This window comes from Eretmochelys imbricata, chromosome 14, assembly GCF_965152235.1.
Source record: "Eretmochelys imbricata isolate rEreImb1 chromosome 14, rEreImb1.hap1, whole genome shotgun sequence".
NCBI classification, from domain to species: domain Eukaryota; kingdom Metazoa; phylum Chordata; order Testudines; family Cheloniidae; genus Eretmochelys; species Eretmochelys imbricata.
Genome location: NC_135585.1, coordinates 28260052 through 28272655, shown reverse-complemented (window position 1 = coordinate 28272655; position 12604 = coordinate 28260052). Strand labels below are relative to the sequence as shown.

Genomic DNA, 12604 nt, shown 5'->3' with positions numbered 1-12604 from the left:
CACGGATGCTCTGTGTGTATGTGTGTACTCACCTCCATACAGATGGCCTGAAAAATCCTCTTCTCCATCTTCAGATTCTAAGCTTTCATTTCTGGTAATGAATTCTTGTCCACCTTTTGTGGCTTTGATGAAAATCTAGCCAAAATGATCTGAATGTATCCAATGCAGAGTTCTGTACCTGTCTGCACCTTTTGTTCAATTGATTCATTTTTTCTTTCCATACATCTGTGTCAACGTAGTTCTGTGTAGAGCTGAGTAAACAACAGGACTTTTCATTGACTGGAAATTGGGAAAAAAATGGTCAAACCAAAAATAATTTTAAAAAATTTAGCAAATCAGTGTTCCATTTTTTCTTGGGCAGAGTGTTTTCCTTCAATTTTGACCATGAAGAAGGACTTTTTGAAGCAAAAACTAATTTCAAATTGAATAATCAAAACATTTTCTTGATTTTTTAAATGATTTCTTTATTTATCTGCTTATTTATTTCTTTATTTATCCATCCAAAAAAGGTGGGTGACATTGAGAAGAATTCATTAAATATTTCAGAGTCAATGAATCTGCCTTTTCCCTCCAAAAAAGTTTAGCGCAAAAAATGTCACTCAGATCTAGTCTAGTGCTAAATCTTGCCTCCGGCAGCCTTGGATCTGCATTTTTAAAGGCCCCTGGTAACACGATATCCTAACCATGTCAGACATGAGAATATACCTTTAAGAGATATAGGGGCCAAATGGGAAGGTGTGAGAAAATCCTCTTTCTATTAATCACAGGTCACAGGCAAGTGTTAGATGTCTTAGAATGTGCAAAGAAATTCTCCCTCCTGCACACTCAGCACTCCATGAAAGGACCCCAGGCTCCATTCACATCCCAAACAAGCCCTTTCCCTATTTTCTTACAGAAACAGACAGAAACAGAGTGGCAGAAGATTTTATCTGAATTTCAGAAACTGTGGCAGTTCCTGGAGGAAAAAGAGCGACTCCTGCTGGCCGAGCTGGAAAAACAGGACAAGGAGATTGTGAAGATACAGAATGAAAATGTTACTAAACTCTCTGAGGAGATTTCCCATCTCAGTGAGCTGATCAGTGAGATGGAGGGGAAGTATCTGAAGCCAGTAAGCAAATTCCTGCAGGTGAGACAGAGTAAGAAATACCCCAGATCCCACCACAGGGACAGGACCATTCCCAAATTGTGGGCACTGGAGTCCAGCTGTCGGTGAATTCCTGAAATGTGCATTACAATTTTTCTATGACGAATTAGAGATATATAGATATGAGAGATGGAAAAGCCCCATTAGCTGAGATAATCCATGGTTCTGGGGCTAGACCAGAGCTTCTTTTTTCAAGATTTGCAAAATCCCTTCCCTGCAATCCTCAGTGTGTTTCAAGTGGGTCTCAAATTATTTTTCTCTTTTTCCCCTCTAGGATGTCAGAAGTACCTTGAGCAGGTACATGGCTCTTTCTCACTCCCACACACACTTCACATGCTGGGAAAGGACTTGGAAGCCATGTTAACCCCGCTTCTCTCCAGGGCTACATGGAAAAATGTGTGGGGCAGGTTCACATTTTGGATACAAATCTCTTTAATGAATTTAATCCTGATGTTCTCACTGTCTTTCTGTCTGGAATAGCTCACAACTGTGAATGCCAAATTCAGGTCAGATGCCAGAAAACAGGGCAGACACCCTAAACTGGTGGTATATTCTATAATTAGATTTCACCAAACCAGTAACGAACATGCACTCCTGGATCTCTGTATCAGTCTTACCATGGAGTCAAAGACAGTCCCCTTAGGATCTCCAGCCCTTCTTGGCACCCAGACAAACTGGGCTTTGTGATATTGGTCACTATACCAAATATCACATCACATTAGGTTACTCCCAACCACAAACGGTCAGTTACTTACCCTGGTCAAATTTGTACTCTGGATCTCACCAAAGACAAAGCTGAAGTAAATTCACTAGTAAACTAAAGATTTATTAGCTAAGAAAAAGAACTGAGACTTATTGAGAGGTTTAAGCAGGTAAAATACATTAACAGGTGAGTCAAAGTTTATAATTCCAAGATGATAGCAGAGATGTAGTAGTCTGCTAGTTTTCCAAAAGTCTCTCAGGGATACCCAAAATCACTTTGGGGACCTCCTTCCACTCACTCAGTATTCTACCCTCTTCGAATCTAAAACAGTTCAGAGATACAGGATCATTCCCTGGAATCAGTATTTACGGCTTCTTTCCACAAAAAGCAATCATCCAAGTGTTTTCATCACAGCATGCATTTTTCCTTTGTTGACTAAATGCAGACTGAGCCTGAAGATTTCCATTGTCGAATGCAATGACCCATGCTTTGAAGTCAGCATGCTTCTTCATTTCCTGTTCCAAGGCTCCAATCCTGTCTGATGGGCAATTAAATCACAGAGATATTACATTATGTATGTCCCTGTACTTAATTGACCCTAGATCAAAAGTGTGTGTTAGCATCAAGATGAGAATTTACTTGATGTGTAAAGTTCATGAGAACTAATGGATTGTTACATGCTATTACCTAACAGTATGCATTATGTATGAGATAGCAGAAAACAGGTTACAGATGAGAAGACAATATCATTCACATTTCCTTTGAACTAGATTAATACTCAAATGAATTAGTACACTTAACATTTCTTTGATATTCACACAGAAGTGAATTGGCCTATGGCTTTGACCTGAGCTGGCCTGGTGGTGTCACACTGACCTTTTTTAGAGAAGACTCTGGAATTATCTATTCAGGGGGAAAGATTAACCTAAAGTATTTCTTAGAGATGTCACACAAACAACAGCCCCCCAACAGTTAAAAACACAGAACATAGGGAATACTTATAGGATGGGGGACTCTAATGTGGGAAGCAGTTACTCTGAAAAAGATTTGTGGATCATGGTGGATAATCAGCTGAACATGAGCGCCCAGTGTAATGCTGTGGCTAATTGGGCTAATCTTATCCTTAGCTGTCTAAACAAAGGAACATCAAGCAAGAGTAAGCAGGTTATATTACCTTTGTATTTAGCATTGGTGCAACCACTACTGGAATACTGTGTCCAGTTCTGGTGTACTCAATTCACGAAGGGTGTTGATAAACTGGAAAGGGTTCAGAGAAGAGCCATGAGAATGATTAAAAGATTGGAAAACATACCTTATAGTGAGAGACTTGAGCAGCTCAATCTATTTAACTCAAAGAGAAAGTGAAGGGGTCACACCTTATCACGCAAGAGAATGTGATCTACCTACCTGATCACACAAAAGAATGTGCTTAAGGAGCTGATAAGCCTACCTATAGTATATAGGAAAAGCATCTGCAATATCTTGGGAGACTAATCTGAGAGACATACAGTCACATTCCAGGGTGCAGTCCAGACCAGAGAAGGGTTGTGTCACTGCCTGCCCTGCAGCCTTGGGTCCCTCACAATGCTTTGCTGTTGTAGCTCCCCCACTGGGCTGCTCTCAACTAGCCTACCAGCATGCAGGACACACCCTGAGTGTTTCTATGTTGCTTCAGCCCTGGTCTAGTATCTCTGACCCCAACAGCCTCTCAGTAACATGCCAGCCACACTCCGGCTTCCACCAGCCTTGGTTACTACTTGCAGGGTGATCCTACCATATTCCCAGTCCTGAATTTTCCCCAAAACATGTGCTCTGCAATGTCCAACCCTCTCCTGAACAGTTCAGATATTAAGGTTCATTGCTCTTGTACAAAGTAATTATTCAACAATTTGCTACTTTAACTGGAGTTGCCAAACAGTTCAGTTTAAACACAGCACTGGATTGGTCTAGATTAAAAAACAAACAAACTAACTAACAAAACAAAAGAAGATAGGATTTAAATTAACTCACAGATAAGAGAGAAAATTAGAAGTGGTTTTAAGCAAATAGAAGTAAAAACATGCATCTAGAAGTCTAAAACAATCTAGCAAGTTTTGGTTCAAGGTTTTGTTCAAGAGGGACTTTCTCAGTTACAGTCTTCCAGGCAAGATTATGACTGTCCCTTTCCTTGGTCAGGATCTCTCCCAGAGGCCCAAAGATGTGTTGTTTTAGGTGAAAGAGAGACTGTGTGGGGTTTTCTGCCCCCCTCTTTTATGTGCAGTGTTGTTGTAGCCCAGGATATTAGAGAGACAAGGTGGATGCATGGACTTGTATTGGTGAGCGAGACAAGCTTTCAACCTTACATAGAGCTGTTCTTCAGCTTAAAAGCTTGACTCTCTCATGAACAGAAGTTGGTCCAATAAAAGATACTACCTCATCCACCTTGTCTCTCTCTCTTTTATAGTCCACGTGAACCTTTGAAATGAATAGGTACCTTGATGAAGAAAAGAAATTTGACAGTAAAGGGCTCTTTAGTTTAGCAGACAAAGGAATATGAAGATACAATGACTGGAAGTTGAAGCTGGGTAAATTCAAAAAACATAAGGCTCGTATTTTTAACAGTGAGGATAATTTACCCATGGAACACCTTACAAAGGTTTGTTGTGGATTCTTCATCACCAGAAATTTTAAAATCAAAATTGGATTTTTTTTTTTTTTGGAAATATATGCCCTAGTTCAACCGCAGCTGCCCCGCTGCCCCCTTTCAAGCTGGGGCCTGTGGCAGGTGCAGGAAGGAGAATCATGAGGGGCTGTGAGTGCAGCAGTTCCCTGCACTGTGCGAGAGCGTCTCTCCCTGCCTGTGACTGATGGGAAATGTCCAACTCCTACCTGACACCAGCTCCCTGGCTTCTGTCTTGCAGGTTTGTGATAAGAGGAGGAGGAGACTGCGCGTATCTGAACGATCTGAGTGCGGTCAGCAGCTTGCGATGCACCAGTGAGAGACACTGGATCTGCACCAAACCCGATGCATTTACACAGGCACAGGAGGCTGCCGTGGCAGGGGGCTCGTAAGAAGAGTACTGTGGAATTAGTCCCGGAAAAGCCAGACTGATCTCTTTACAAGATCACATCTGAGCAATTCCAGAATATTGGGGAATGCTCTGCGCATGACTGGGCAGAGCACTGTGGATGCAGGTGAAAACCAGAGATGCTATTTGCACATCTTGTCCCCCAACCCGTGCCATCTCTTTTTCCGCCAGTGGAATAGCTCAAATCCAGCCTTTCCAAACTACCTCAGCTGGACAGGAACTCTGCCTAACTGAGCCAAGGCACCAGCCTCCACTTGCACTGCCCTGACATTCCCCCACAGATCAGGCTGGCTCACCTGTGTGTTAACATAGGTATTAGCGTTATAAGACTGTGTTCAGCCTTTATTGAATGCTTGTGAGCTGCTGCAGCATTAATCTAATTTCTTCTGACCTCTGTATCCCACATTGTAAGGTAATGTTGGAGAGTTTGTTTTGGGAGCCTCTGTGACTGTGTAAATCACCAGACAGGAGAGTGAATTAAGGCATTAAGGAGTATGAAGTGCTGATCATCAGCAGCTCAGAGCAAAAGGGAGGAGGTGGGATACAAGAAGGAACTGAATCTAGCTCGTTGATGCTGGGGGGCAAGGTTTTCTAGGCATAAGCAAGAGTTCCCCAGCTGCTTAGCCTGGGTTAGCCCTAAAGGACAGAGTTTATAATGGATCAGTGATACACAGACTGCAGCTCATGAGCTGCAAGTGAGTCTTTAATGTGTCTCCTGCCGCTCTTTGTAGCACATGATATCAAAACACTGTGATTTCATTGTTAACCAGTCAGGATGCTTTTACTATGTTATTAGCCACTAAGTTATTTGCTGCGAGCATTTGTATAAAAAACTAAATATTTCCCCTGCCCTTCTGTTTAAATAGGAGAAGTACTATAGTAAATGAAACAATGAATTCACGCTACTGTGGCTCTTTTGGGTAAGGCTGATCACTAATTTCGCTCCTGAACCACTGAGGTCGGAGCACCACTGCTATAGATGCTTCTGTTACCTTTTTGAAACTTTGTAGCTTAGTTGTGTAGATATGTTCACCCGCTTTAGCCTTGTAAATAAATCTTATTTCCTTTTTAATAAATTATCATAGAATAAGACTGGCTACATGCGCTGTCTTTGGTGTGACATCTAAGGTGCAGTTCACCTGGGGTGCCTGGACCTGTGGGACTGGGAGTAACCTGAATACTGTCGTGATTCTGAGTGCAAGAGACCATCTGTCTCACAAAGGCAGGCTCACCTGTGTTGCGAGACACATCGGAGTACCCAAGGGGACTGCATGGCTAGGCTGTTACGATGTCGGAGGAGATTACCCTGCATGTTTGGTTGGTGAAATCTATGTCTAGAATTCTCAACCAGTTTGGATTTGTGTCCTGGTTCCCAGCAGTCTGCCCTGAGGTTGATGCGCACTCTCTCAAGACACTGCAGACAGCACTACTGCACGGCCTTGGCTCCAGTTCCCTCCTTCCAGGAGAGAGGAGCTGAGCCTGCCCAGAGATGCAGTTTGGGGGAAAGACGTATGTGACCCAGGGACCCCTTGGTGCCAACTGGCAGGCAGCACAGAAGGTTTTACAGGAATCTCCTGGGTCTGATCTTTACATCAGTCATTTTAAACCTTTCCAGATGACTGTACCTCTTTCAGGAGTCTGATTTGTCACCTCACTTAAAAAGTGAAATTCCAGTTAAAAACTACTCTCTTACAAAAGCAGACATAAAAAATACAGAAGCATCACAGCCACTATTACTGAAAAAAGAAAAGGAGGACTTGTGGCACCTTAGAGACTAACCAAATATTATTTGAGCATAAGCTTTCGTGGGCTACAGCTCACTTCATCGGATGCATAAAAGTGGAAAATGCAGTGAGGATGTTTTTATACACACAGATCATGAAAAAATGGGTGTTTATCACTTCAAAAGGTTTTCTCTCCCCCAACCCCACTCTCCTGCTGGTAATAGCTTATCTAAAGTGATCACTCTCCTTACAATGTGTATGATAATCAAGGTGGGCCATTTCCAGCACAAATCCAGGGTTTAACAAGAACGTCTGAGGACCAGAGGTGAGGGGTGGGAACAGAGAAAACCTTTTGAAGTGATAAACACCCATTTTTTCATGATCTGTGTGTATAAAAACATCCTCACTGCATTTTCCACTTTTATGCATCCGATGAAGTGAGCTGTAGCCCACGAAAGCTTATGCTCAAATAATATTTGGTTAGTCTCTAAGGTGCCACAAGTCCTCCTTTTCTTTTTGCGAATACAGGCTAACACGGCTGCTACTCTGAAACCTGTCATTATTACTGAAAAATGGCTGACGTTCTCATTGTTACCATATAATAAAATAAATCAATGGAAATAAAAATCTTGTACTTCCATTTCAGTGTATAGGATATAGAGCAGTGTAAACAAGTCACTATCTGAAATTTTAGTTTGTACTGACTTCGCTAGTGCTTTTTATGTAGCCTGTTTTAAAACTAGGTAAATATCTGGATGAGTTGATGTATCCCCTGGAAGACCTCTGCATATCGCCAGAAGTACATGTACCCTGGTTGAGAACCAGTGGTCTACAGAATAGTTCACCAAAGGGGGCATGTGAGGTCTGTATCAAGGGCCAGTAGCCCAATGGTCACCATAATCGGAGAAAGACCTTTGTACAGATACTATGTAAGGAGCTGTGTCTTTAGACTGACAATGATGCCGTTAAGGTCTTGGAGTTAAAGCAGGTCATGGGAGGTGATGTACCTCAGATCCTCCTTTCAGACAGGAGGCAACTGAGGTTCCCTCCCTGTCTGGCCATCTGTGTATTGTGTGCCTGATGTTGGATGTCTCTTTGCGCACTGAGCCAGGTGCAAAATTAGATTGCAAAATCCACAAAAAAGGGAAATCTACAGGAAGAAACTAACAGCAGGGGGCTGTGTGTGTGTGTCCATCTGTGGTGTTTAAGCATAAAGACAAAGGATCGGTCTGATCTCTCTCGGTGTGCAGAGACATACTGGATCCTTGCCCTTGGAGACAAACTGACAGTATGCATGTCTCATGAAAGAAGGGTCCGAGCCTGCCTGGCTGTGAAGTGCTGCAAGGATTTCGGGTGAGCTGTACTTGGTTAGACAGGAGAATATCTTGTTAGTTCAGTCTCGGCTCTAGAACGTATGTTGTGACTTTGATATATGTAACCATTTGTTTCCAACACTTTCACTTGACTCTTGGCTTTGTTGAACTGAGGCGTGATTTCGCTGTGAGCCTATGGCAGTGCTGTGTGTTAAGTGGAGCAGTGATCTGAGCTGGACCTGGTAAGCTGGGGCAGAGGATGTTAACTGTTCCTTTGGAAATAGTGAATCTGTGAATCCTGCCAATGCCCAGGGGACCAGGGACTAGACGCTCCAGACTGATGCTCAGAGGGCTTGAGGGCAGAGTGGGCCTATTGCTACCCTGCAGTTGACTGCAGGCCCAGCAGCGAGTGTGTGTGGCCAGTGGAGTTGGGGAGCTGACCCCTGGCAGGCACAGACAAGGCTCCCTCAGGCAAAGGGCAGGTGGTGGCGAGGTGCCTCCCAGCCCTGGGTACCCTGGGAAACATTGCAGGGTATTAACTTGCTGCAGGTTTGGGGCAGTTAGAAATTACACCCCAAGGCTCCAGCCCAGTGAGAAGGACCGAGGAGAGGAACTGTGACTGCGAGGGGCACCTGAGTCCCAGCACCGCCCAGAGTTCTGCTCTGCCTAAAGCCACAGTCCCGCCCCGTGAGTAGGGCTTTACCAAATTCATGACCATGAAAAATGCATCTCAGCCTGTGAAATCTGGTCTCCCCTGTGAAATCTGGCTGCGGGAGGAGGGGGGGTATATGTCACAGAACTGCCACCCTTACGTCTACGCTGCCTTCAGAGCTGGGCGGCCAGAGAGCAGCAGCAGCTGGTCTGGTGCCCAGCTCTGAAGGCAGCACTGCTGCCAGCAACAGTGCAGAAGTGAGGGTGGCATGGTGGGGGGAGGGGCCAACCTTATGGGTGGGGTGATGCGGGCAACTGCCCCGAGCGCGGTGGTCAGGAGGGAACCCCACCAACCGCCAGCTCCAGGCCCTTTTAACCTCTGAGTGCTGGACCCTGGAATGGGGGAGGGGCAGGGCTGGGAGCGTCCCGGGCAGGGGCTCCTACCGTGTGCCAGGCTCTAGCTGCAAGTTCGGGCTGGGCTGGGGAGGAACAGGACCTCGTCCCCTGCATGGGCTGCTCCCAGGGCCAGATCAGAGCCACCGCCAGGAACCTCCCCCAGCAGCAGAAAGCTCCATGGCTGCCGGCCGGGAGCCCAGCTCTGAAGGTAGCACCACTGCCAGGAGCAGTGCCGAAGTCAGGGTCGCAATACCGTGACACCCCTCCCCCAATAGCCTTGAGACCCCCCCATGACCCTCTTCTGGGATGGGATCCACACAGTTACAACAGGGTGACATTTCAGATTGAAATAGCTAAAACATTGTGTAGAGAGTTGTCACTTTGGATGGGCTATTACCAGCAGGAGAGTGAGTTTGTGTGTGGGGGGGTGGAGGGTGAAATGTTGTCACTTTGGATGGGCTATTACCAGCAGGAGAGTGAGTTTGTGTGTGGGGGGGGTGGAGGGTGAGAAAACCTGGATTTGTGCTGGAAATGGCCCAACTTGATTATCACTTTAGATAAGCTATTACCAGCAGGACAGTGGGGTGGGAGGAGGTATTGTTTTATGATCTCTGTGTGTATATAAAGTCTGCTGCAGTTTCCACGGTATGCATCTGATGAAGTGAGCTGTAGCTCACGAAAGCTCATGCTCAAATAAATTGGTTAGTCTCTAAGGTGCCACAAGTACTCCGTTCCTTTTGCACAGAGCCTCAGCTCTTTGGAACCTCTGCAAATGCTTTAGCCACGTGTGGAACTAGCTGTCACCTGCAGCCCCCAACTAAAACCTCTCCAACGCATTATCAAGGATCTACAACCTATCCTGAAGGACGACCCATCACTCTCACAAAGCTTGGGACACAGGCCAGTCCTTGCCTTTAGACAGCCCCCCACCTGAAGCAAATACTCACCAGCAACCACATACCACACAACAGAACCACTAACTGAGGAATCTATCCTTGCAACAAAGCCCGTTGCCAACTGGGCCCACATATCTATTCAGGGGACACCATCACAGGGCCTAATCACATCAGCCACACTATCAGAGGCTCGTTCACCTGCACATCTACCAATGTGATCTATGCCATCGTGTGCCAACAATGGCCCTCTGCCATGTACATTGGTCAAACTGGACAGTCTCTATGTAAAAGAATAAATGGACACAAATCAGATGTCAAGAATTATAACATTCATAAACCAGTCGGAGAACACTTCAATCGCTCTGGTCACACGATTACAGACATGAAAGTTGTGATATTACAAAAGAAAAACTTCAGAAACAGACTTCAACAAGAGACTGCTGAATTGGAATTCATTTGCAAATTGGATACAATTAACTTAGGCTTGAATAGAGACTGGGAGTGGTTGAGTCATTATGCAAAGTAACCTATTTCCCCTTGTTTATTCCTTCCCCCGCCCCCCACTGTTCCTCAGATGTTCTTGTTAAACCCTGGATTTATGCTGGAAATGGCCCTGCTTGATTATCATACACATTGTTAGGAGAGTGATCACTTTAGATAAGCTATTACCAGCAGGAGAGTGGAGTGGGAGGAGAGAAAACCTTTTGAAGTGATAAACACCCATTTTTTCATGGTCTGTGTGTATAAAAACATCTTCACTATATTTTCCACTTTATGCATCTGATGAAGTGAGCTGTAGCTCACGAAAGCTTATGCTCAAATAAATTGGTTAGTCTCTGAGGTGCCACAAGTCCTCCTTTTCTTTTTGCGAATACAGACTAGCATGGCTGCTACTCTGAAACCTGACTACACAGAGTGCTGTCAGTTGCACAAAGATAAAATGGAGATATGTTGTGTGTGTTTAACTTCTTTCAATCAGTGGGCTCTTAAATGTTGCAAATAATTTCTAGCTCAACCAGAAGTTAGGGGCTTGAGATAGGAGTCTCCCAGGCATTGTCTTCACTGCAAAAGTGGGTTTACACGGAGATAGCTAACTTGATGTAAAATCCTAGTGGAGACAAGGCACAGGTGGCTTTAACCTCTGTGTCACTTGCCCAGGCAAATTCCAGGCTGAGCATATAGCATTCCTGGACTAGCTACATCAAAGTAAAAGACACCTCTCCCTCACCTCTACTAGTACTATACATTGAGTTAGCCAGCTGAGTGTAAACACATACGTTCTGAGCTGGGAGGTTGATTTTTTTTTGTTTTGTTTTGCTGCTTTTTGGTGGTGGTGGGGAGGGCACTGAAGCCATAATAGTGACATTCTCTAGCCTGTGTTATTTGTATTACTGTAGCACATAGGAGCCCCAGTCATGGATCAAGACCCCATTGTGCTAGGTGCTGTACAAAACAGTACAAAAGACAGTCCCTGCGCCAAAGAGTTGACAATCTAAGTATAAGACAAGAGACAGATGGAGACAGACAGACAGGGGAGCGCAAGGAAATAATGAGACTGTATCGGTCGGTATGATAGGCAGTGGTCTCAGCACCTCAGGAGACAGGCTGTTGAATTTTTGGTAGACACCAGGGCAAAGAAGAGCTTTGATTTGGGAATTGGAGATGGATAATGAGGTAGGTTTGAAAATGTTGAAGGGGCTCTCCTCCCGAGCATGTAGGGCATGTGGCAGAAAGCATGAAGGTGGTTGTCTGAAAATTTAACAAGTGGGTGTTGCTGGCAGCATGGACCAATTGGAGGTGGGAGTCAACCCCTTGGTAGAGTGAATGGGAGATGTCAGGCTGGGAGAGGACAGTACGGGAAGGGCCTTGAAAGCGAAGACAAGCAGCTTCTGTTTGATGCAATAGAGAAGGGGGAGCCAGTGGAGGGATGCAAAGAGGGGTGACATGGTGAAAGCAGTGGACTAGGAGAATGATCTTTGCAGCTTGCAGCAATATTCTGAATGGATCTGAGCTGGGCAAGAGGGAGAAGAGAAGCATGTGGTGGTAACTGAGATGTGATGTGATCAGAGCCTTGATGGGAATTTTAGCTGTGTGGATGGAGAGGAAAGGCTGTATCTTAGAGATGTTATGCAGGAAAACTCCACAAGACTTAAGCACAGCCCTGGATGTGAGGACCTAGAGCAGAGGTGGGCAAACTACAGCCCGCGGGCCACATTCGGCCTGCGGGACTGTCCTGCCCAGTCCCTGAGCTCCCGGCAGGGGAGGCTAGCCCCCGGTCCGTCCCCTGCTGTCCCCCCGCCCCTGCAGCCTCACCTCACTGCGCCGTCAGCGCTCTGGCCCGCTGCTCCTACCGGGCTGCGAGGCGGCGGGGCTGCGAGCTCCTGCTGCTCTGAGCAGCATGGTAAGGGAGGGGGGGTTAGATAAGGGGCAGTCAGGGACGGGGGCAGTTGGATGGGGTGGAGGTTCTGGGGGGGGCGGTCAGGAGATGAGGAACAGGGGGGTTGGATCGGTGTGGGATTCCCGGGGGTGGGGGCTGTCAGGGAGCAGGGGTGTGGATAGGGGTTGGGGCACTCAGGGGACAGTGGTTGGATACAATATGGGGTCCCAGAGGGGGCGGTTAGGGATGGGGTCAGTCAGGGGGCGGGAAGTGGGAGGGGGTGGATAGGGGGTGGGGGTCAGACTGATCTTTGAAAACAGCGTGAGAAACCT

At 45.9% G+C, this 12604-nt stretch overlaps 1 protein-coding gene across 1 annotated transcript in view; it reads left to right on the top strand.

Moving 5' to 3' along the window:
* Positions 1-4898, top strand: part of LOC144274948 (C-type lectin domain family 2 member D-like) — a 64536-nt gene extending 59638 nt beyond the window's left edge. The window contains exon 5 of the mRNA XM_077834038.1: positions 4748-4898. Within this exon, the coding sequence (XP_077690164.1) occupies positions 4748-4898 (151 nt within the window). The remainder of the gene's footprint in view (positions 1-4747) is intronic.
* Positions 4899-12604: the final 7706 nt, after the last annotated feature.